General features: G+C 36.5%; 1 protein-coding gene across 1 annotated transcript in view; it reads right to left on the reverse strand.

The window, feature by feature from the left end:
- Positions 1-15493: 15493 nt before the first annotated feature.
- Positions 15494-26109, reverse strand: part of RIBC2 (RIB43A domain with coiled-coils 2) — a 21447-nt gene continuing 10831 nt past the window's right edge. Inside the window, exons 5-7 of the mRNA XM_035309667.1 lie at positions 20400-20627; positions 18622-18788; positions 15494-17651 (exon numbers count right to left, since the gene is read on the reverse strand). Of these exons, the coding sequence (XP_035165558.1) occupies positions 17570-17651; positions 18622-18788; positions 20400-20627 (477 nt within the window). The 3' untranslated portion in view covers positions 15494-17569. The remainder of the gene's footprint in view (positions 17652-18621; positions 18789-20399; positions 20628-26109) is intronic.

The raw sequence follows: 26109 nt of genomic DNA on the forward strand, positions 1-26109 counted from the left end.
CACCCCCACAATCCATGAGGAAATGGTTGGCGACCTGCTACAGTATTTGGATGTACGCAAGTCGATGGGGCCGGATGGGATCCACCCGAGGGTGCTGACAGAACTGGCGGAGGAGCTGGCCAAGCCGCTTTCGATCATTTACCGGCAGTCCTGGCTATCAGGGGAGGTCCCACTTGACTGGCGGCTAGCAAACGTGACGCCCATCTACAAGAAGGGCCAGAGGGTAGACCTGGGGAACTATAGGCCTGTTAGTTTAACATCAGTGCCAGGGAAGCTCATGGAGCAGATTATCTTGGGTGTCATCATGCGGCAGTTGCAGGACAAGCAGGCGATCACGCCTAGTCAGAATGGGTTTATGAAGGGCAGGTCCTGCTTGACGAACCTGATCTCCTTCTATGACAAGGTGACACGCTTAGTGGATGAGGGAAAGGCTGTGGACGTGGTCTACCTTGACTTCAGTAAGGTGTTTGACACCGTCCCCCACAGCATTCTCCTCAGGAAACTGGCTGCTCATGGCTTGGACTGGCATACACTTCGTTGGGTTAAGAGCTGGCTGGATGGCCGGGCCCAGAGAGTTGTGGTGAATGGAGTCAAATCCAGTTGGAGGCCGGTCACTAGTGGAGTCCCCCAGGGCTCGGTACTGGGGCCAGTCCTCTTTAACATCTTCATCGATGATCTGGACGAGGGGATCGAGTGCGCCCTCAGCAAGTTTGCAGACGACACCAAGTTAGGTGCGTGTGTCGATCTGCTCGAGGGTAGGAAGGCTCTGCAGGAGGATCTGGAGAGGCTGGACCATTGGCCGAGGCCAACGGTATGAAGTTCAACAAGGCCAAGTGCCGGGTCCTGCACCTGGGGCACAACAACCCCAAGCAGAGCTACAGGCTGGGAGATGTGTGGTTAGAAAGCTGCCTGTCAGAGAAGGACCTGGGAGTATTGGTTGACAGTCGGCTGAATAAGAGCCAGAAGTGTGCTGAGGTGGCCAAGAAGGCCAGCAGCATCCTGGCTTGCATAAGAAACAGCGTGGCCAGCAGGTCCAGGGAAGTGATTGTCCCCCTGTACTCGGCTCTGGTGAGGCCGCACCTCGAGTACTGTGTTCAGTTTTGGGCCCCTCGCTACAAGAAGGACATGGAGGTGCTCGAGTGAGTCCAGAGAAGGGCTACGAAGCTGGTGAAGGGTCTGGAGAACAAGTCTACGAGGAGCGGCTGAGGGAGCTGGGACTGTTTAGCCTGGAGAAGAGGAGGCTCAGGGGTGACCTTATTGCACTCTACAGGTACCTGAAGGGAGGCTGTAGCGAGGTGGGGGTTGGTCTATTCTCCCACGTGCCTGGTGACAGGACGAGGGGGAATGGGCTAAAGTTGCGCCAGCGGAGGTTTAGGTTGGATATTAGGAAGAACTTCTTTACTGAACGGGTTGTTAGTCACTGGAATAGGCTGCCCAGGGAAGTGGTTGAGTCACCATCCGTGGAGGTCTTTAAAAGACGTTTAGATGTAGAGTTTAGGGATATGGTTTAGTGGAGGACGTGTTAGTGTTAGGTCAGAGGTTGGACTCGGTGATCTTGGAGGTCTCTTCCAACCTAGACTAGACTATTCTGTCATTCTGTGATACAAATATGGAGGGGAGGAGGATGGCAATAAGGCAAAGAAAGAAAGGCAGTGACTTTAAGGAGAGTCAGCGGATGCATCCTAAGCATGCTTCTGCTGGCCCAAGGTATAAATGATGGGGTAATACCTTATTATCCTGCTAGATTGACAGGACAATAATTATGGTTCAGAAAATCTGAAAATCCTTTTTGCTGTCTTGACACCTGAGGAACACAAGGTGACTTACAGGCCACACTAGTTGTAAATTAGCACTGTTGTGCTAATGCTGCGCTCAGCAATTAGCTCAGCAAAGTTACGCTTAAATTACACAAAGCTCCTCATCTACGTTTAGGCTGCCTAGTCTGAAGGGGAGAAAATCAGTATGTTGCACCTTTTATTTCTGTATGTCATATTCATATTAACTTTTCTGCATTGAAAACTTATAAACTTTTTCATGGTGATTTGCTGAGTATCTTCACAAAGAAAGCTCTGAATGCTGCTACAACTTCTTATGCTATTTCCTTTATTATTTATTTATTTATTTATTTATTAATAAAAGAGCCAGGAAATTAAGTCACTGAATTACAGAATGCTTGAATTTGGAAGGGACAAAGAGGTCATCTTGTCCAACCCCCTTCTCAAAACACGGTCACCTAGAACCTTTGTGTAACTCAGAGGGAGACTCCACAACCTCTTGACAACCTGTTTTGGTTATCCTTGTGGGAATAACTTCCAACATACAAAAGGCCACCCATTCAAAAGTGGTACTGTGTGCTATTTTATAATAAAGTATTAATGTTTAAGTAAAAGCAGAAAAGCTAAAACTGAAAATTAATGTTGGCACTCAAACTATCACAAGAATACACTGTACATTCTATTTCGTATCTAATCAAATATTCATAATTACTAATACATAGTCTTTTCTCAGTTGAACAATTTCAGTCCTTGTTTGTTCTCTGTAAAATGAATACGAAGATAATTCTACATATCTGCACCATCATGTCCTTTGATAAAATTATAAGCATTCATCAGAAAATAAAGGTACCAAAGGCATCAAGATCCCACTACCGACTTGAATGATTTTGGATGAGGACATTTAACCACTTTAAACTAAGACTCATGATGTCTGTTCAATATACACCTGTCTTACAAGACAGATCTCAGTTTAATCAGGTGAATAAACTTGTATATTGATGTAGCACAACAGCTATTGTACATATCTTTTCTCTAGATGTTCCGGAAAATACAGCTAAAAGTTCAAAACATAACTATACTTTATATAAAGAATAAAAATACAGAAGACTTCTATGGTATCTAATTTGTGCCCAACTTACTCAGACCTGAAGCTTCAGCATTCAAATCTCTTTCTCTTGCACATAGTCCTAATTCAGATCACAGTATGACAGTGATAAGAAGCAAAATGATCAGAATTTGATTATTCTGTGCATCTAGGATCTCACATTTTAGCATATTAAAGCTATTAACATGGCTCCATTCTAAAGATAAACAACAGTTTATAGACACAACAACAGCTTTTGTTTGCATAAATGCTTTTCACTGAAACTGAACAGCATTTGAAAACCATACATTCTTTGTTTAATGTTACTTGCCAAGAATGAGAACAACATTTGGGCTACAAGCTTAGTGACATCATTGCTGTAGAATGAAATTACTTTCCCATCTACTTTTAAAAAAGTGAATGCTACTTAATGTTTTAAAAAGGTAATCTTCATTATCTGTTTATAGTACGTAAATTTCTAATAATTTACATTTTCTAGTGGATACTTCTATTTTTAAAGGTCAAACAGATCATGCAGAAGATAGGGCTCATAATTTCTTTTTTGTCAGTGGGCATTAAAGAAAAAGGAAAAACAAGACTGCCATCACAAAACTGTTAGTTAAAGACAAAAACAAACTACCTATTTGACCAGATCAGTAATTCATCTCATGTAAAGTTCTGCCTTTGACAGTAATTTGTGCTATTAATTTCAGGGAAAAGTACAAGAAAGACAAAACAGACACCTTTGAAAGAATCTTCCCATAGCTGTGTTATCTTCTGCCATTGAACGACTGGTTCCTGAGCCAGTAAAACAAATGTATAACATCTCTAAGCATGAATGGTTCCATTACCTTGAATGAAACCATACATGTTCTTAACATACTTTAGTGATTTATCAGATGGTTGTCTTAATAATTAGCTTAAGCTTTGACACACAACTGTTTGCACAATAATTTTCACATCATACCCAAAACAGTTCCATAGATTCTCATTAACCATATAAACAAATGATTTTAGATTTTATTAAACTGTCTTAAAGATTCTATTTCATCACTATACATGACGAAACTGCTTTCAAAAATTTCCTTCTACAATTTTAAGTGCATTGCGTTCCAATTTAATTATCTACCATGTTATCTGAGAATAAGTAGAATGGCCCATTCACTTTTTCTATGTTTTCAGCTGTACTGTCTGTGGAAAGCTTGAATGACTGGAGACTCCTGAGCTAGCCCAAACTAGGACTAATTTAGATTGCAATTCTGTATGAATGTAGATGCTCTACTTTCAAGACTGGCTGCATTTCAGAAGCAGTTGGTGTCCCAGTTCTCTTTAATAGCTCTATTGATGATTTGGATGAGTGGATTGAGTGCACCCTCAGTAAGTTTGCAGACGACACCAAGTTAGGTGCGTGTCGATCTGCTTGAGGGTAGGAAGGCTCTGCAGGAGGATCTGGAGAGGCTAGACTGATGGGCTGAGGCCAACGGTATGAAGTTCAACAAGGCCAAGTGCCGGGTCCTGCACCTGGGGCACAACAACCCCAAGCAGAGCTACAGGACGAGAGGGAATAGGCTAAAGTTGTGCTGGGGAGGTTTAGGTTGGATATTAGGAAAAACTTCTATACTGAAATGGTTGTGAGGCATTGGAATTGGCTGCCCAGGGAAGTGGTTGAGTCACCATCCCTGGAAGTCTTTAAAAGATGTTTAGATGTAGAGCTTAGAGATATGGTTTAGTGGAGGACTTGTTAGTGTTAGGTCAGAGGTTGGACTTGGTGATCTTGGAGGTCTCTTCCTACCTAGATGATTCTGTGATTCTGTTATCACATGGCAGAGGGCAGGTAAGAAAGGTCCTCACAAAACAGATACCCACAGAGAACTACAGAAGTACTAACTCAGAATAATATGATACCTGCAATGGCTCAATGTGTATTAGCTGAGATATTCAAGCCTATGAGTTGCCTGATACAACTTGAAGCCCATTGTACCTATCAATTTCTTAATTATTTTTGTACCTTTCTAAACTGACATACAATCTTCAGTATATTAAGCCTGCTATAGTCAGCTCTTCTGCTTTTGCAGATATATTTGCAAATACAGATTCCTTTGAATTTCACAAGTTTGGCTTAGAGAGAGTGGGAAAAAACAAAGTTAATGGTCCCATTTAGGGAAAGGATGCAGCAGAGGCTCAACACTTCTGCTGAAGCTAGCTGTGTAGCTACTCAGTCAGCACACCTTTAGTATCACAGAATAGTTTGTGTTGGAAGGGACCTTAAAAATCATATAATTCCACCTCCATTGATACGGGCAGGGACACCTGCCACTAGACCAGGTTGCTCAAAGCCCCATCCAACCTGGCTTTGAGCACTTCCATGGATGAGGCATCCACAACTTTTCCAGGCAACCTCACCACCCCTGAGTAAAGAGCTTTTGAATATTTAATCTAAATCTACCCTCTTTCAGTTTAAAACCAATCCCCCTTGTCCTATCACTATGTGCTCTTACAAAGCATCCCTCCCCAGATTTCTTGTAGGCACCCTTCAGGTAGTGGAAGAGTTCTGTAGCTCTAAACAAACCATATAATTTGTGTAATTAAGTGACATGGGAGGTAGACAGGGAATTTTATTACAAATATGAATTATTGTAAGATAAGTTTAAATACCACTACTTCATTTATCCATGAAGTATTTTCTATAACTGCGTCACAATACCTCAATACCATAGTTCTCATATGGTAGAGATCTATCATACAAACTCATCTCTAAGTAGAAAGGCTAGCATCACTCAAATATTTTGTCTTGACATTTACTCTTAGCAGAGTATCACCAATCTAGTATTTAGTCCTAGAGTAGTTAGTTACACACTATGAAATTTTCCAACAAAGCAAAACATTGAAATTAATACACATAATGCAAAAAAAAAAAAAAAAAAAAAAAGAAAATTGAATTCATAGTAATGAATTCAAAACATTCATTACTGAATGTTTTACTGAACAAAAAATTAAATTCATAGTAAGGTAGATCAATAAACCCTGTAACGATTATTATACAAGAAACTTTAACAGCCCATCTTATTAACAAATAATACTAGAATAACTAGAGAGAAGTTATTTGCTAAACTGGCCACACTTCATACACTTTTGCTGTTCATTAACTTCTTCTAATAAGCTGACATTTCGTATTGATCAAGGAGAGTATAATACTCATCTAGTACATAGTAGAACACTGATAAAGGAGACAAAGGCCTTTCTTTTTCCCCAAGCCTTTGGGATGTTGAGCCTTAGATTGTTATCTTCAGGGCATATAGGTTGTATCTGGCAGAAATGCAAAATATGTTTTCCTTAGCGTAAGGCATATTTCCAGAAGAAAAAAATATCTGTACTATTACTTTAAAGCCTTTTCAGCCTTTCTCACATCTAACAGAGGTTGTTTTTTTTTTCTTTTTTTTTTTTTTTCCCCTCCCTCCACTCTGATACATTTCCTCAAACTGAATTATTTCACAGTTCTGCAGCACATTTATAGACACACTAAATTTAAAACTAAGGCTGTCTTTCAGATGGGAAAGAAAATTGCAAGTCAGAAGAATACTGCTGAGAGTTCTTGTCTTTTTCTATACTAAATATACTTTTTTTTTGCTTAATTTGTTCCAACATGAAACGTAGCTTGAAATACATGCCCATTGTTTGCTTGTGTTCTTCCATCTCTATTGTAAGCTAGATAATGGATGCAGAAATAAATTTGAAGATTTCTGTTTAACCTCTCAAAAAAAGTATCTAGACTGCAAGAGGAGCAACCTTCCTAAATGTCCTGTGTCAATTGAGCCTGTACAGAATATGTAATTTCTCATCAAACTAGCAGGTATAATCAACTAAATCAGGAATGAGCAAGGAAGGGAGTGTAGTATGTGTGTGGCAAAACCTCAAATCTTTGCAAAATGCTAATTAATCAATGCACCTTGTAAACTACTCCTTGGTCAGAATAACAGGGGCAAACATTTCAGAGAGAAAAAGTCACAGAAAGTGTAGCCTTGCATTATCTCAACCATGGTACATGCTGCTTCTCATGTTTTCAGAGAGCATTCCGTAGTTGTACAGGTTTTCACTTTCACATGATGCCTGCAACCAACAAGATCCATATCACAACTGGAAACTCAGTGAACTATATTTTCTTTATAAATTGATCTCAAGAGGCTCAGAAGTGCAAAGTATTAGTTATTAGTTTCATAACTTACTCATTTTCATACTGCCATCCTTTACAGTTCCTGCTTTTTTCCCACCAGTATTACTGATTTTTGTTATTATTTTCAATTCTGTTTCTTGGTTAGATATCTGAAAGCATAAAGGATTCTAGTAAGCTACTGTAAAATCTGTTTTCCTCTAAGACAAACATTCTTGGCACTAACCCCTGCATCAATGAAATTGTCCTATGACCCTACAGAAAACTATACTTATATTTTATATGAGTTGTTAACAATGTTTTTTCCTAGTACTGACTGAGAAGTAGGAATGAAAAAAAAGATGCTGTTTTTTCCATTTGTTCACAGTTGCTGTTTTTTGTCATTAGCTGTAACTAACTTCACATAGTATGTTAATATTTTTCAGGAAACATTAGTCCTTCGTCTATATCTTTTCTGTCTGCATACAATTTTGCTAGCTAACTTATGTGCAGCAAGTACTTTTTAAAATGAGAACAGAGCTTCTTGAGCTTATAGAAGAAGGTATTCATAATGTCACAAACTTTTCCCTACTAACAACGTTAGCACTCATGTTAATTCAGTGGCTCTTTGAAAGCTTTATAGAGATTTTTTCCATCTACTTTTCATTTTAAACGTTTTTTTTTTTTTTTTTAAAAAAAAGATTTGTTCATTTTTATTGTACTACCATTTCTTGATGGCTTGGGTCTATTTCCTTTTCTTTCCAGAGCTTAACATGTAAACTGATTTCTTCCTGAGCCTATGTTACAAACTGTCCGCTCTATTTCAGTCTTTATCTTTTCATGTTTCTTTTCATTTATTAGATATGTCCAATCTAATAAATGAAGTTCTACTAATGCTGTCTTTTCCCTTTAATTTGTATAAAATATACCTAATGAAGGCCCTAAGCAGAACTCGGAAGGCAGGGAAGGAAGGGAAGAGGAAAACAGAAAAACAAGGAGAGATACTGAATGGAACTCTGGTTCCACTCAGGGGTTAGGTTTACACATATTATAAACCTTTCATACATACATACGTATACACCAGTAGAGCTCATTTGTTTGAGCCATACATAACTAATGCTCTTAGTTTTGTAATAATTTTTATACATCCTACTAAGGCCTCAAAATAGAACAACCAAGAACTTGGAGACCCTTCCTTAATGCAGTTCATAGAAGAAATAAGCCCTTTCCCAGCTTTACACAAACTGTGTAACACTTGGCTAGCCTTGGAAGAATCTCTCATTCTCTAATCATTGAAGCTTTCAATGAAAAATACTTTTCTTTATAGGAAAAAAAAAAAAAAAGAAAAAAAGAAAAAAAAAGAAATAAAAAAAAAGCTTATGAAGCCCGGTCATTTTTCATTTATTTAAAGTCAGCAGGAGCTAAACGGATGGCTTTGAAAACTGCACTTTCATTTACATTAATTTATGTATATTAATCTACATGTAGACATTACATTCTCATACATATATACTGTTAGGCTAAAATGGTAAGTATACCATTTATATATGTATATATATTCTCATATACATCTATATATGTATATATATTCTCATACATGTATACTGGTAGGTAATTTCAGTAATCCTAAATCCACAGATTTAGGACTTAGAACTGAGCTGGATTTAGGTCTCTACAGATATAGGGAGATCAGAATCTCCCAAGAATTCATAAATCAAACTTTTCAGTGCTTGAAACTGAATTATCCCAGCAAAAGCATGAACCTGGGAACTGACGGTGGCTCCTTCTGCACGTGGTAAGACATATAGCATTTTCCAGCTAGATGGTTTGTGGAGGCTGGTCACTGAGTAACAAACAGGTAAAACAATCAAAGTCCAACTACTATAAGAAACTTCAAACTAACGTAACACACTTGTCACATACTACATTATTAAACTGTTCACTCCTTTTATTGTTTTCCTCACCCACTTTTTTACTTATTTACTCATTCATCCTGCGCCAGAGCAGTGTTGTTGGTTTCAAGTATTCTATCCAATTTTCCTAACACCTGTTTTAATATCTCATCACTTAATTGCCAGTTATAACAATAAAACAGGAAATAATATTTTAGTATTACCAAGGAAATCTTTTGTTTTAAAAATATTTATCATCTTTATGTAGTTGGCTATCCCTTTTGGTCAATTTTTCCTGCATATGCAGTATTTCCCAATCATAACTTCTTTTCTAGAATTTTCAATTAAGGATGTAGTACGAACTAAGATATATTGATGGAACAACATCAGAAAATGTAATAAAGCTTAAAGCTGAGTAATTTTCATTTTTATATACTGGCTCACAAATAGATAGCTAGTACTCACAGTAGTCTTTCTTTTTAAAGCATATTTCAAGCACCACCACAATGATAGGAAATACTCTTTTGGGAAAGCCAGAGCACGTATTGGATTGCTGCTTTGTTTTAAGCTTGTATAAAGATGCATCAGGATCCTCAATACTTGCACTGTTTTTTTTTTCTACAGACAAAATTTTTGTGGTTTCTTCTGTGACGAATTAGGATTGCTAATAGGAAGCTGCAGGAATTATATTTGTCAGGGTCAAAGTTCACTATAATTTTGCTAAACATCTGTGAGTTCGAGCATCCATAGAAAGAAAACTTCAAATAACAATGTCCTCCTCTCCCGACTATCAAATTCTTATGCAAATACTTCACTCTCTATCGACCAGTAAAGTATCTAAAGTCTATTTTTCTAGAAAAGGGACATATCTATATTATGGCACCCAGTTTTCATGATGAGTGTCTTGTATACATTTTAATCAATTCTCCTAATGGTAGTTAATCAAGAAGAACCATTGCTTTAAACTGCAGTAATGAATAGCCTTCTGAAGCTAACTCTGTAAAATGCAGGTAACAAATACAATCAGTAAGGCATCTGCCTGCCCAGTGCAGTCACACTTAATAGCTCTTGTAACAAAGCTTGAAGAAAAGAACACGGTATCTTTTAAGAAATACTTAAACCAACAGAAAGCATGCTTAAGCCCTATAGAAAATTGTTCAGATTCATGCAGAAAAGGGTACAAAAATATGTCTTTAACAACAGAAACTTACAGAACAATAGTGATAATGTAGTTGAAATTCATAAAAAAAACAATAACCTAAAGCCACCCTTAAACATGGAATAGTTTCCTATATAAATAAATCTCTGCTTTCAAAAAAAAAAAATATATATATATATATAATCTTGATCCTCATACTTCCTTTATATTTTCAGCTTGTGAGTAGAATGTCTGCTAGATAGTTAATTTCTCCTGGTTCTGTGTGCTGCCATTTGAGAAGTGTTTCACTCCATTAAGAACTGCAACATTATACGATTGAAATATCACACACAGTTTACAGAAACAGACTTAACATTAAATTTATCCCTAATTCATACAGAGTATTTCCTTGCTTGAAGAAATTTGAAGTATATTTTTATTGGATTAGAGAGCTGGGAACAAACACAACATTTTCAGGAAATAAATGTCAGGTATGTGAAAGAATAAAGAACAGTATAATTAAAGTAAAAAACAGCAAATAAAGAACAGCACAATTAAAGTCGGAAAAGCAGAACTGACTTGGCTTCCTCCATTAAGTGCTTTTATTTGTTTATTAACATTACTAAAGTAACGGTAGATAAGAAGAAAGTAATTTGCAGCTTTAAGTGAAATGTTGGTAGTAAACTCAATTTTGTCTTTGCAGTTGGAAAACCAGAAAATGCAAGTAAATTTAGATTATCCATTCAAAACCTTGTATATTGGATATTGTATATCTATTGGATATTGTATATCCATTGATATTATATATCCATTCAAAACCTTTTATCCTGCATATTTTTCCAATATCAAAATCAATATACCTGCTTGTCTATGAATAACGTTTGCCTTGATTAGTTAATCAGATGTGTGATTAATATAAAAAAGGTTTCTACATTGCCAAATTTTGAGGCTAATGGCCTTGTGAATTGGATTGCATACTAAATTATACCTTTAGTTTAACACAAGGAGCCAAAAACTGGATATGAGAGTGTACTCTACTTTCTTTTGAAAAAATAAACCTCATGATCCTCACACAAATATGAAACAGAATAGAAGGTCACAGAATTGTTACTTTTTCACTTTCTATAATAAATCTTCAGTATTTGAAATGGCTATGTTAACAAGAGTTGAAATCTCTTTAATGTCACTAACTTCAGTCTTCACTACTTGCTTATGCAACTTGCCAAAGTAACAGCAGCAATTAGCCAATACTGAAAAGTAAACTCTTGCAAATCTCTATTAGTATACAGACTTCACACATGAACATTTGCATCAGTAATACTGATGAAAAAGTCTACTGAGTCATCAAACTTGAGTCAGGATAACACTAAGAAATAATTTTACAGGTCTGTTTACTCCTGTGGATTTTTGGTTTTCTGTTTGGACTTTTTTTGAACAAAAAACATGATTTGTTTCTCAATGTGTTTTTCTTCAGCAGGTGATACACTTTAAACATCTTTCCTGTGCTATGCAAACGCACTAATGTTAATAGAAGTATTACATCTCACTTTGAAGCTATCCTTCATTTACTGTCATGTTTAATTGCACTAAATTGCGATAGTAGGCTGACCAAAAAAAGAATTGAACCTTGCCTATTCTGATCATAACCCCACTAAAACCTGAAAGACTATTATAAGCTTTTTCTGGGTTTTGTAAACTGGGGAAAGAGATGATATTACATTATCACAATTTAGTACCTCAGCCAAATATTCATGTAAAATAGCAAATAAAACAGCAGTTACTTTTTCTTAAACTTTTAATTAATAGCTAAAACTGGAAAAATTCTGCATTCTTGGAAGAGAACATTCTCATGTCAGTGGACAGTTTAAGAGAATTTTTTGTTTTGTTTGTTTCATTTATGTTTATAGTGATACTGAGTGTTCAGGAGACTAAATAGTAGTTGAACTTCACTACAAAGACCTCTTAATTGACATATGGGGGAATGTGGGAAGAGAGAGGAAAGCAACAAAACCAAAAATATATTAATTTTGATGGCCTTGAACTAACCACTTTCACTGAGAAAAAGACCTCTGAGTTACAGAAGAGTTCTATGAAAATGCTTCTCAGTGATCAACAATGGCCAAGAAAACAAAAGGGAGGTTAGGAATTACTATGGAAAACAGGGAATAAAACAGAAAATGTCATTGACATAATTGTCTGACCCCACATTTCAAAAAGGATATGCTGTAAAATTTGAAAAAGTACAGTAATGGGAAACAAGGACTAAGAAATCCATGGGATAGCCTTTTAAAGAGGAATAACTGAACAAACTAGGGATTCTTCAGCCTTATGTTAAACTGTGATATAGCAGGGATCTTAAAACATATGTAGATAATACTTTAGAAAGATGAAGAGCTGTTTCCTGTATTTTGATAAAAAAAATATCAAGCACGAAATGAAGCTAGATGTCAGGTTCAAAAACAAATTGAAAAAGGTGCTGAGTCAACAACAAGACATCCTAGATGCTAAATTTATGTGGATTCAAGAAGTGCAAGACTGCTGTCACAATCACTAGATGTAATGACATCACCTATGGCTTTGGATGTCCCTGAGAAAGCTTGCTGGAAGCTGGCTGGAATCTAATATTCCTGCCATCAGAGTATTGCTTAGTGGATGCTTGTTCTGCTGCATTTCTTAGTCCTTCTTTTGGAAAAGGAAATGGAACAAAGGTAGACATACACAGAATTTCAAACACTTATTTGCTCATTCCTATCATTTCAAAGCCGTAACTATGCATTTTGCACTACATTACAAATAGCCAGATACACTGAAAAATACACTTCGTTTACATATAATTAGCTAGCTCATGTTCTCATGAAACACAAAAAGATTTGTACCAATCCAATTTGTAAGTACTATTAAAAAGATAAATTGATCAATACATAAATGGGTCTATGTGCAGTGTTTGCACTGCTGTAACACATATTTGAAATCAACAATGGTAAATGTTTCACAATAGTAGCTTTATACCATCTGTTAGGCACACATATACCAAGTCAGCATAATCCTGTGTATTTAAACAACTATACTATATTGGCATAATGCACTATTAGTATACCATAACCATACTAAGGGCTGTTCCAACCAAACTACGCTGGTAAAAAATTGAAATGTCTAATTCAGAAGAACACCAGTACATTGACACTAAAGAGCTTTGACAAGACATTGATTGCCATGAGAATCTTCTATAGTGAGAATTTGCTTGGGTCAGATCTTCACTTGAGATTTAGAACAGAGAAAGTCCCCGCATATATATATTTTCATATATATATATGAAAATAATCACCCTTATTCAGCTCAACAAAATCATGGACACTTTGCATGTATATTCTATCAATACCACTTCACCTTTTTACCTGCATGTTTATGTTCATCTATAGATCCACCTTTTTTTCTTTTTTACTACATTAATCTTGTTTATAGCAAAACTAAATGCAACTAGAATAAGTATTTCACAATGAGCAAAATTGTATTACAAGGCATAGACAGTGACCTGCAAGTTAAATTTAATAATTGCCTTTGCAGCATGGAAATTAAATATCAACATTGTTATATGTGATGTTCAATACAATGCTTAATGCCAATGTTATAAAAGTATAACCTTGAAAAATTAAAAGGAAGTAGATATTGTTAAAAGGCTACCACCACAGACATAACTCACGAAGAGGAGTGGGAACTAGATGATCTATAACATGCCCCCCAACCCAGTCATTCTATGATTCTAAAGTAGGTGAATGACTAGACCGGACAGGGAATAATCTAGTCCTGGCAGTATTAGCTGTGTAAATTTTGCTTGCACCAACATCCATCAATTTAATAGTATTAGAACATTATTTTTTTTTTCAAAAGAAATTAAAAAAAAGTGTTGCTATACAAAGATCAATCTCATGTTAGTGATCCCTTCAAAGAAGGAAAAAAAAGTTAACCTATAACATAGTATCGACATCCAAAGAAATTTAAAGTTTCGTAAGAAAAATGCCTGTAACATTAAGTTACTTATTCCTGGGAGGACTACTGAAGAGTAAAAGAAAAATGTTTGTGCATACATTGTATGATATTATTAAAAATTTCAATGTACAAAAATCTGAAAAAAAAATATATTGAACTCAATTCAACCATTGTAAATTGTTTTTAAGCTTTACACACATACCTTTTCCCAAATTATTAATTCGAAGTATCAGTAGTGCAGAAAACTGTGATACAAGAAAAAATTTAAATGTAAATGTAAACATGATAGGAACTAATCACCATTTTCCTCCCTGAAATAAAATCCTAGTGTCTACTCCTTACCCCAATTATTTCAGTGATGCTCCATGAAGACCGTTTAAACATCTGGATGATTTTGTAGTATGTAGCATCTAATTAAATAGGCTAGTCATAAGGACAATAATAGGAACTGAACAGTGCTAGGAATATCTTATTTAGTACTTGGGTGTTTTTAAAAAGTAAAAATAAATAAATAAATAAATAACAAGGTGGTTGCTAGCCCTCTACTTCCAACAGCTGTGATTTTTCTTTTTATTTTTTTTAAACTTATTCCAATTAGCTATCCATATCCTTATATGGAAGATACTGTCTTTTACACTGCTGTATTTCTAATAAATATTTATAAATATCAAAAGAAAATATGGTCTCAGTAATGGAAATCAACAAACAGTTCCTACAATTAATTAATACTCTTTTAATACACCGTATCTGTTTCTTTCTATATTCGGTAGTAAAAGTTATGAGAATGACATTTCAAAAGCACTTTTAAAGCCTTCAGCTAATGGCTGAATACAACAGTCAAACGTCTTGTCATACAGCCACACAAGTTAAGATACTACTGTGCTTTGACACTTCACTTACTCAGGTGAGATAAGCCAACTGAAAATGTGTCTCACTAAAAATAAAGTAAATTTGTATAAAATATCAGCAATCATTAATTATTTCACATTAAGCATGCTCTCTACAATTCAATTGTGCCTCTTTTTTTTAAGATCTAAAATAAATTTAACTTTTTGTATTCTGAAACAGATAGAATGCAGTATATTTTTTCTTGCAAATATGATTGATGAAACTAAAAGTTTGCTGGGAAATTTAAGGATGTCTGATCCTACCCAGTTATTGAATTGTCCTCTTGAGTTTCTGTGTAAAGGCTTATTCACAGTGTAACTGAGAAGTGTTTCCCTTTTGTAACTTCAAATAGTTTTCAAAAGTTTCAAACTAACTTCAAAAATCTTTCAAGAAAGCCAGTAGGTAAATACTTCTTACAGTCGTAAAGGCTGTAGACACTCACAGAAGCTGAACAAATGAAGACAACAACATCATGAGCTTTTCAGTGGTTCTTTATTCATTTTTCTGTCAGGTAACTAAAACTTAAGTAAGGGGGGGGGAAAAAAAGGAAGAAAAAAAGAGTCAGAACCTGAAATATTCATCACAGATCAAGAAAAAACTTTAGTTAAATGAAAACTATTGTCTTGGCCTCCCACCCCATTTGGTGGCCTTTCTATTTTAAAACAACCAGATCAACTCCCTGGTTTGGTAACTTAATACGCTACAGTACTTGGTAATAATACAAAGATAGCTAGCCATGTCTGAAACCCAGCCTGACAAATGAATTTTCAAATGCTGTCATATTAGCATCTCTTGAACACCCCATCCCTTCTTAAATCTTATACGTCAATCTCATCATTAACAGTGCAGTGTGTTCCCCCTCATCTACCAACTTTCCTGAATAGCACATTTTCAGTTCCTGTTTTCTAGCCACACCCCTTTTCTGTCTCATTTCTATCTATATCACAATTAGTTTCAGTTGTTTTAATAAACTAACATGAGGACATTTCTTCTTGCTATGGGTTATTGTGTACTGAGACATTTCTTTACTCATTTCCTTGTTATACTTGATTTTCTTTCACCTCTCTACCTAGTGGGATTAAACACAACAGACTTTTCCCAACTACTGTTATTGCATGACTCAAAACAGTAAATAGTTGTATTAGCCTGATCCCATGGGGCCACAATTTCAGCTAAGCAAACAGACCTGTTTGAGGAGTCCTTTCAAGGAATGCTTCCTTAAACATCTCAAAATCCTTCTAATACTATCTACCTTGAGAACCTTGGTAGATAGTATTTTCACAAAGATGAGAGTTTATCTCTGACTCAGTTTCTTTAAACATCTTTCCTAATTAGCATGGTGGAGTCATCTTCAACCTGTTTCACCAGAATTTGAAGTTATCACTTATCTTGATACAAAGAAGAATCAGTGGACTCTGTGCCAATATCATCAGGATGCTTCTACCCCAAGATTCATGCAAGCTACACATACTTATTTCAAGACTAACTCTCATAAACAGCCTCTGTTTTTATTTAGAACACACAATCTCTTAATGGTCTTAAATGTTCATCTGACTATCTGTCTGTCTTTCATTCTTTCTACTACTTTAGATCATTGACTTCTAATTCTCTTTCCAGTCTTTTGCACATCATCTCTTCCCCTCATGTATTTCATTTTTTTGGATATTTCCATATCCATTTATCTTATGTAGTTACTTACCTTGCATCTCCATATATTCTTCCCATGTGTTTCACTTCCCCATTTTTCAAATACCAGTGCCTGGCTCTTCAATCAGTAAGACAATTATTTAACCATAAGGCAAACAAATTGTTTCCATGAATTACCCTACACACAGAGAACTTTTACTCCTTGGTTTTGTTTGGTGCATGCCTACTTCCCCCCACTCTTTCTTCACAATTTAAGCTCTCCCTACACTTTCCCTTACAAGCACATTGCCCCTTAGTTTTCTCCATTATATCTAATGAGTGATGGTGTATGTAGAAATACTTTCCCCCACTTAATGTAATTCATTACATTTCTGTGACATACCTCACTGCTATAATCACCTAGGTAAACATACACATTTTTTCTTCTTGTTTCTGCTATTCAGGATCACCTTGTCCTCTGCACTTCTGATCACCTTGTCCATTTCTTCCTCATTTCATTTTTTTTCCAATTTAAAACAAAACAAAACAAAACAAAAGCCCTACAACTTTCTACCTAAGCCATCTTTCTTCCCTCCCATAAAATGTGGCTAAGTTTCTGTCACCTGTGATCTCTATGATCTATGTCAGGCACCATTCTCTCTGACCATGCTGCCTCAAGTAACATTACATTTTAAATTGTGATTTCTTTCCAGAAATTCCAAAAATTTCTAAATACATAGATATAGCAAGTATTACAGTTAAGCCTCAGACACAATGGTCAAACAACCTAATTACAGAATCAACTATAACTTTTTAGAAAAACAATATTGTTTAAAAATTATTAGTGTTTTCCTCTTCCTGGCACAAATGTAGCCTAACAGGCTGTCCTCTAGTTCAAGTGCACTGTTTAAGCAGCATAGGGAGTACATAAAAATAAAGAGCAGCAGCAGCAACATGAAGAAGGACTGCTCAGTTAAAAAATTTAATAAGTCTACATACTTCTATATATTTCAGATTGATGTATCTAGGATGTCATCGACTGGTTGTATTAAACTGTGCAAAGTACTGGCTTGTTGGGACATTTGAATATTCTTCTTCTTTAAGATAAATTTTCCTAGCAATAAACAAAAGCAAAATATGCAGTTAGTATATGTTTTCTCATTATGTAGAAGAGAAACATAAAGATTTAAAGTATAAACTCAGAAATGTTCATAAAATCCAGAATTATTAGAAATGGAATTAAAGGTAAGTCTATCTCTATCTTCAAAATGTATATCATATCTTGATAGAGCAGATTTTATTTCTCATCCTAAAATAACCTTCCAAAAGTCTCATAGTGAAAAACTAAATTAACACAACTCAGAATGTTTTGCTTGTATAACAAGAAAGCTCCAGGTACTGGATATTCTTTTGCAAGATGTATGCATGCATTCATGGAAAAGGAGAACAAAAAAAAAATAAAAATAAAAACAGACTGGAAGATAAGAACACTGAATCATTTGGCTTGATTTTTGGTTTTCCTTCACATATTATCTTCCCACTTTCTCAGCACAGCAGAAACACCTACCCACCGTGTCCACTGGTTAGCTAAAGAATTACCTACATAATGGAAAAGCTTCATACATAATGGAAAAGCTTCATATGTGCTGTTAGCCCTGACGTATCAGAAACTAGCAGTTCTTATTGAAGGCAGTTGATACCTACCCTTGTTGTTTCAGAAAACTAAGGTAAATTAAATAAACACCTATTGTTTCAGAAGCAATAATATAATCTACTGTCCAACTGTATTTATTTGCTACTTTTTGACATGAACTTAATCTGTTGTCAGTGGAACGCTTAGGAATTCCAGCTATTATTCCATATATGCATCAGTAACCATCATAACATACATTTTGAAGGTTTTTTTCAACAGTTCTGAAAAACATTCTTAAGCTGAACTGTTAAGTTGACTTAAGTTGACTTTTTAACAAGTATAAATTTGCAGTAAGTTTATTAGAAAAACAAAATTAAAGCAGAAAAGCTCTTTGAAGCAACTGTGTTAGTAGCAGTTTTATTTGAAAAGAAGACAACACTTTGGCACTTACTTTGATTTTTGCTCTTGGGATAGCTCTGCATTTATGCTATCCAGAGCTTGGCTGCGTTCCCAACTCTGCCGTTGTTGATGCTGCTCTAAAATCAACCATGCTCTTGCAGCCAGTATACTTTGCCTATCCCATTCAGCATCTCTCCTGTGTTCTTCCTCTTTTAGTCTCTATAGAAGGGAAAAGAAGAGTTTTCTTTTGTCTTTACTCAAAGACAAAAAAGTCTATATAATATTTTATTGGTAAATTCACTCCAACAACAAACTTGCTTGTCTTTACTGAATGCTAGGGGTAGTGCTTGAAATATGGAGAAAAATACACACTTCCAAACAAGGTAGGAGCCCATGCACTAGGCAGAAGTAAAATACTTCAGGTTAGGAAGCTGTTTTTTTCCAGGAAGCAAGACAGACAGACTCCTACCTCTGCACAAGGTAAGAAATTTAGGCCTGCTGCCTAGCAAAAATACAATAGTGTCAGTAGTTCATTCTCTCCAACACATTAGCTCTCCCCAAACCAAGATCAGCACAATGGACTTTTCTTTCTTTAAAGAAGTTGTTGGCAGGAGTTCACAGAACTTCCTGAGTTCAGAATTTAGCAATCATCAGTATGGCTTACAATATTGCTGACTCAGTGCAATAACTGAACCATCAACACCAGATGATAGATGCAAACCATTTTCTTCTCTGCCATCTCTCCATTATACCATCACTTCCACACTTTGTGTCTGATATTACAGCGAACTGAGTCAAGAAACCGGGCCTGCAAAAACCTTCTCAGCCTTCTTCGAAGGGCTCATGTTCTGCCACCTTAGCTATATTCAAACCCCTTGAATGGGTTTAGTGTAGGTTCAGAGGAGAGCCAGTTCAAGCATTTTTATCATGAGTCTCATAAATATACCCTTAGAGAAATGACAACTCTAATTTCAGTTTTCATAATAGAGTTTACAAGACATAACGTAACATAGGACTTTGCAGGGATTCAAAAATAAAAAAATTGAACACTTTTTAAATTCATTAAGCTAATTCAACCCCTGCACTAAATGAGGTTAGCAGCTTCTTACATCACATTAACTACACCAATACACTCATCACTGCAAAGGAAATACAGATTTCTTCATTTTGAATGTCTGCTTCCATCCACCTGTAAAGCAGAAATTATCATCAATATTTAGTTTTTCTACTGTAACCCCATCCAACAGTGTGACTCATAGTTGTGCAGGATGGTAGAAAGGAAGTTCTACTGCATTCAGAAACATCTAAGACTATGAAATATGCACAAGTAGGTTCACTGGACCTACTCTCTTTGCCTTGCTCAAGTAACCTTGTCCATAAGGCTCTGCTGCAGCCTGTTCTGCTGTCATCCTCAGCTCCTGGCTCCTTTCTCCCTATGGAGCAGACCACACCTGTTCATCCCTTGCAGGCAGCTCATACTGTCTCAAGTCCTAAACCAAGCAACGTGAAGCCTGGCCCTCAGGCTGTGCAGAACCTTGCTCCCCTGCTGGGTCACCATGGACCATGCCCCAAGATTCTCCAGGCCCCTTAGCCCTAGGCTCCACAGCAACCCACCTTCCAGCCCACTCTTGCTGCTCCCTGCCATTTCCCAACTGCTTTAGAGACATTGTGTTAAGTTTGAATGATTAAAGTATTTCTGATTTTTCTATTGTTCTGAATTTCAGTCTCAAAATGGGATGTGCATAGTAAACAAATATATTTTCTTTTACACAAATCGCTTATAATGCTATCACAACCAAGAATACAGAATATGCACATAAGCTTAAATACCATCTTCTCCAGAACTTGTTGCTGTTGAGATGAACGGATTGCCATCAGCTGATCCTGATTCATTCCCTTCCACCGATCTGTAATCACACGATGCCTACCAAAGGAACTGATGGCTTGCTCAGGGTTTTCAGAAAGTAAGTCTCCCTGAAGGAGGCTGAAAATCTCATCCATGTCATCTTTCATTTTTTGATGTTTTTCCAGCTTCTTTCTCTCAGCTAGTTCAGCAGCCTGAAGGCAACAAAAGGAGAGGACTAATAGTTTTTCCAAGAAAACATATTAACTAAAGGGATGCAATAAAGTTAGCACATCATAATAGTTTTCTTTTCAACTTGCATACAGTTGTCAACAGTAACACATGAATATTATGATCACGGCCCTACTGGCTAAAAAATTTAAAATCTAATGGTATACATTTCTTTAATGTTAACATATCTCCTTCTGGCAAGGGAACAGAACATAGGCTGTCAGACCTGTCTCTTACATATGCAGCTTTGCACATGTATCTAGACTGCAACAGACTAATACCCATCTCTCCAGTTTATCCAAGACTGTTTCATACTCTGTTTAAAATCACTGGCTTGAGAATATTCACTTTGAAAGTGAAAAGGTGAAAAATGGGAGACAAAATAGCTAGAAGTTAACAACAGAGAAAGACAGACCTATCTATACCCAAATGTGGGAATCTGTTCCTTTGCAAATGTTACAGATAAGAATCCTAACTCAGCAAGCACTGAGATTCATCCCATTAGAGGAGACTGCCAACCTGGTTGGGTTTATCCCTATGTTTGTATTTATGGACTTCAAGTTTGTATGACAGCAGTTCTCCCAAGTATCAGGCCTGTAGAATATCAGATGGTGGCTTTTATTTGATACAGGCAAACATAGACAATGACCCATCCGAGACTGGACAGAAGAAAGAGCAAACAATACTAAGAATTTACCAATCTAGGATATGGTACTATGGCTGAAAACAGCCTTATGGTTTCTATTAAAGTAACAAAAGTATTTCATGTGCAAACAAACTAATAGAAGTTGAATTCTCTTTTTCTTGAATGATAAATTAGTTAAGCTTCATTTTAACTTAGACTATGAAGAAAACATTTATTAGATGGCTGATTTTTAAGATTGAACACTAGAATAAGAAAAGTCTACATTTAAATAAATGGAAAGAAGTTTTAAAATGAAGCAAACCAAACATCAAGTGCCAAAATGTAACTTGAGATCCAGCTGTTACCAGTTCTGCCATCACAACGTGGAATAATAAATTAGAAACTAAATGTCACTTATTAATCTCACGGAAGTTAGTATAATTTTTACCAGGAGCTTAAGCCATTTTTTAATCCAAACATGTATTTCAGCGAAGTTTTCTTTTTCTCCAGAAGAGTCAATAATATTTGAGGGGAAGATTGTAATTACCAAGAAAAAAATAAAACAAGAACACCAAAGATTTTTAATGTAATGACATTTTTCAATATCATGATATGTACCAGAACATCTTGGTATGTACTTTTAGTTTATTGATACTACAAATTGAGCAATTATTTTTAGTTCTGAAAACGCTCCAAAGTAAATTACATTTAACCAAAAATCATTTTGGATGGACCTCATATAAATAAATACTAGACTTATGAAGACTTATTGAAGCTTTAACTGTCCAAAATCCTTGTAATCAGATCCAAAATCCTTGTAATCCTCCCTTCTCAAGAGGGAGAGCCTAACATTTTCTAAGCTGCCAGGAATCTTAGTGGAAGAAACTCCTAGCTCTGTGCATAGCCATGCATGTAGCACTACAAAAAAAGAAATGTCCATAGAAGCATTGCAAGGCCAAGAGTTCACGTGTTTAGAATAATGCCAAGTTCTGGGTGTACAAGCAACTAACTGCTGCCAACACAGCACTAAAGGAATGCACCACAGCTTCTGAAGTTCTTAGCACAGGTCACAAAGCTCACAGATGACCAGAGCGACCTATCCAGGGTCTTAGGAACCTGTGAAAGAAGTGGAGATGAATAATGCAATTCCTTTGGCTATATTACGCAGATACTTATGTCATAGTAGAGAAGTGCACACCCAGCACATTCAAGCTGTGAGCTTCTGCTTAGCAAGTACATGCAATATGTTTCCTCATGCATGAAGATATGGTAAAAATGCAGAAACACTGATTGTTCTAGACACTGAATACCAAGAACACGATATGAGTGATAAAAGGCATTTGCACAGCACACTTCAAAGAATGCTTAAAAGCAGATCTACCATTCTTTTATGTTCAGGCACACAAATAATTAATTTCAGGTAAATAAATAAATAAATAAAGGTTCATTGGTAAACATAAATACATTATTTACTCAAAGCCTGAATAGGTATTTCTCTGAAGTGGCTACTGGCTCTGGATGTGTTAGTAATGGCATAAGGTCAAGTGAAGAAGGAACCAGAGTAATTCCATCCTACCCTTCAAATGTCCATAACAACAACATTGTCAGGAAAATTGTGAAGGTATTGAGCTATTGTGGTGTTCCCAGGAATAAATTCTGTCTATATGAAGTTATCATGTTCTCTTATTTTCTTAGCACTATCTCCAAAATATCTCGGAAAAGATTCAAGTCCTGTGTCAAAGTAAGAGGACTAACTGATTTCAGGAGCACAATCAGTGTATCTATCACTGCAATGGTAAACTGGGCATTCCCAAGTCTTCTTGTTCTTAGAGAGGAATCTCTTTGTGATTCCATAGCATGATTTTATTCCTGCACGATCACATGTCAAAAGAATTGTAAATATATACTCTAGTCAGAACTCAAAGTAGCTTTAACTCCTGCTACCTTGCTTTCCAAATTGAAGTGTTTACTACTTATGTATGAATGATGTCAGCAGAAATAACTCACAGTTTAAGCTTGTAGTAACACTTATATCAAGGACAAAAGCACCATTCTGGTCAACACATGCTTATTGTGAGAGAAAATCTGAGAGGAAAGCTAGCATTAATCTTATAGCCATAACACACAATTAAATTGTTTACAGTACAGGATCCTTCAGCGCTGAGAAAAATGGTACCAGATACACTATCAATTTAGTGTTCTGCTAAATAATTCCAGAATAAAATGAATCATTAGCAGTTAGCTTGTCAGCCATAAAGTCACTGTCAACAGTAGTACTGTAAGCATAGGAAGCTGAACCACTGTGACAGGGGGCAGCACATCAAATTCACTCATGAAGACAGGCTTTACTAAACTGAGATACCCTATTTTCAGTAAGATGTTAAGATTTTTTACTTATTGACTAGAAAAATAACAAAGGAAAAAAAGTCCTGGTGTACATGACTTGTGGATTTTTTTTCGCCCCATTCCTTCTCCTGTCCCTTTTTCAAATTTCCCTACAGATACCAGCAACCTTAAAGACTACAGATGATGCACAAGGAGATAATGATTGATCAAAAGCCAAATTCTAGGGCATTTCATCCTCTCTCAGGATGCATTGTCATATTACACTTGATCCAAATTACATTAATCAAAGGTTGCCTTACAGAGTGATTTTGTACCACCTCAGACTGTGAACTTACTCGTAAGTCAGATCTAGCAGTCACATATTCTAGACCAGAGTTTGTTTTCTGTGAGTTTTGAGAAACGATCTAACACATCCTGAAGCTTCATGACCATTAGATCCACTGCAAGAGAGAGCTGAAACAAGTGCATGAAGCTTTGGTAACAGGAAAAGGGGTTCTTGTTTTGGAAGTCACCCAAAGGCAGAGCAAATTATATGCAGTATGAGACAACACCCTCAAGTGGTGAAGGTCTTCAAACTGGCTACTCAGAACACTAGAACTGATGGAGGCTCCTGATTAATGTATTTGAGATCAGATATACAGATTCCTTCTGTAAAATTCATTCTCAGGCTGAATGCCCTAGTTTTCTCTCTCAGGAAAAAGATGTATAGAAAATCCCTCTGTAACATAGCTTTCTTTAATAAACAAACAAATAGAAAAACAGAGGCCTGGCAACCTGAAACTTCTGGCTTGCATGTTTAACAAAGAAGAGCAGCAATTGTATCAGCACATCATTTCAGGGAAAATGAACAGCTGTTCTCAACTATTCTGAGAAGAAAAAAAAACAAAAAAAAACAAACAAAAAAAAACACCAAAAGGCTGTGCCATGGTACTAAAAAAAAAAAAAAAAACATAATTACCTACCTCAGAAGGAAAGAAAAAGAGATATCAAGACAACTCCGATCTGTACACCATAGCAAGGGACAATAAAAACCAACGAAATAGAGATTGTTGCCCCTATCTCCGTTATTATACCCTTATTTGGAAAAAACAAAACAACAAATGAACAAAAAAGAACCAAAGAACATGTCTTCATATATATTTAATATGAACAAAAGTAAAGTAGAATGTATAAGCCTAAACTTAAAAAAAAAAAAAAACTTCTGCCCACCCCACTCCATTTCCCTAGCCCTGTCACAAATTCAGGAACTATTACATGGAACAAATGGATTACAATTATTTTGGATGCCACTGTAAACCTAAGTGCACCACCCACTTCAGGTACTTTTGTGGCTACTGATGTAAAATACTATTGAGAAGTCCTGATTTAAAGCAGTAAAACCTTTTTTAATTACTTCGGTCTAGCTATATATACACACCCATATATATGTGTGTGTGTGTACATATATATATATAAAAAATCATGATATGCCATGAAGGGCTCAATCAACACTTACACAAAAGCATGCATACTTACATTCTTTTATCCCAAAATACCATACTTCATGTAGGTAATGTAAATGTGCCTTATTTTGATGTGACTAAATAAAGTTAATTGAGACTACATAAAGTTAATGCAGACCAAATATAGTCTGACCAAAGTAATAGTGTCCAACTAGCCCTTTGAGCTGTACGTAGAAGCTGAATGCAGTAAGAGAATCTGTAACATAAGATGAAGACCTGGACCATGACAGATAATAGTACTACAATAGACTAGAATAGAATAGTTCAGTTGGAAGAGACCTTCAAAGATCATCCAGTCCACTGACCATGTAGTCCTGACCACTTCAGGGCTAAGCAAAAGTGACTAAGCCTATTATTAATAAGAGTATTACCTAAATGCCTCTTGAGTACTGACAAGCCTGGGGCATCAAACAACTGTCTATGAAGCCTGTTCCAGGGTCTGACCATTTTCATGATAAAGAAATTCTTCCTAATGTCCAGTCTGAACCTCCCCTGCTGCAGCTTTTTGCCATTCCCTCATATTCAGGACTGCCTCCATCAAGAAAGACAGAAGGGTGATTGTTGTGGGAGACTCTCTCCTCAGGGGAACAGAGGGCCCTATTTGTCGGCCTGACCCTACCTGTAGGGAAGTCTGCTGCCTCCCTGGGGCCAGGGTCAGGGACATTGCCAGGAAGCTTCCCAACCTGGTACGCCCCTCTGATTATTATCCTCTTCTGATAGTCCAGGCGGGCAGTGACGACATTGAAGACAGAAGCCTGAAGGCAATCAAAAGAGACTTTAGGGGGCTGGGACGGTTAGTGGACGGAGCGGGAGTGCAGGTAGTGTTTTCGTCCATCCCTACGGTGACAGGGAGGGGTACAGAGAGGACCAGGAAAGCCCACCTGTTAAACACGTGGCTCAGGGGCTGGTGCCAACGCAGAGATCTTGGGTTTTTCGACCATGGGGCAGTTTATTCAGCACCTGGTCTGATGGCCGTAGACGGGTCCCTATCCT

Source organism: Oxyura jamaicensis, chromosome 1 (assembly GCF_011077185.1).
Source record: "Oxyura jamaicensis isolate SHBP4307 breed ruddy duck chromosome 1, BPBGC_Ojam_1.0, whole genome shotgun sequence".
Classification (NCBI taxonomy): domain Eukaryota; kingdom Metazoa; phylum Chordata; class Aves; order Anseriformes; family Anatidae; genus Oxyura; species Oxyura jamaicensis.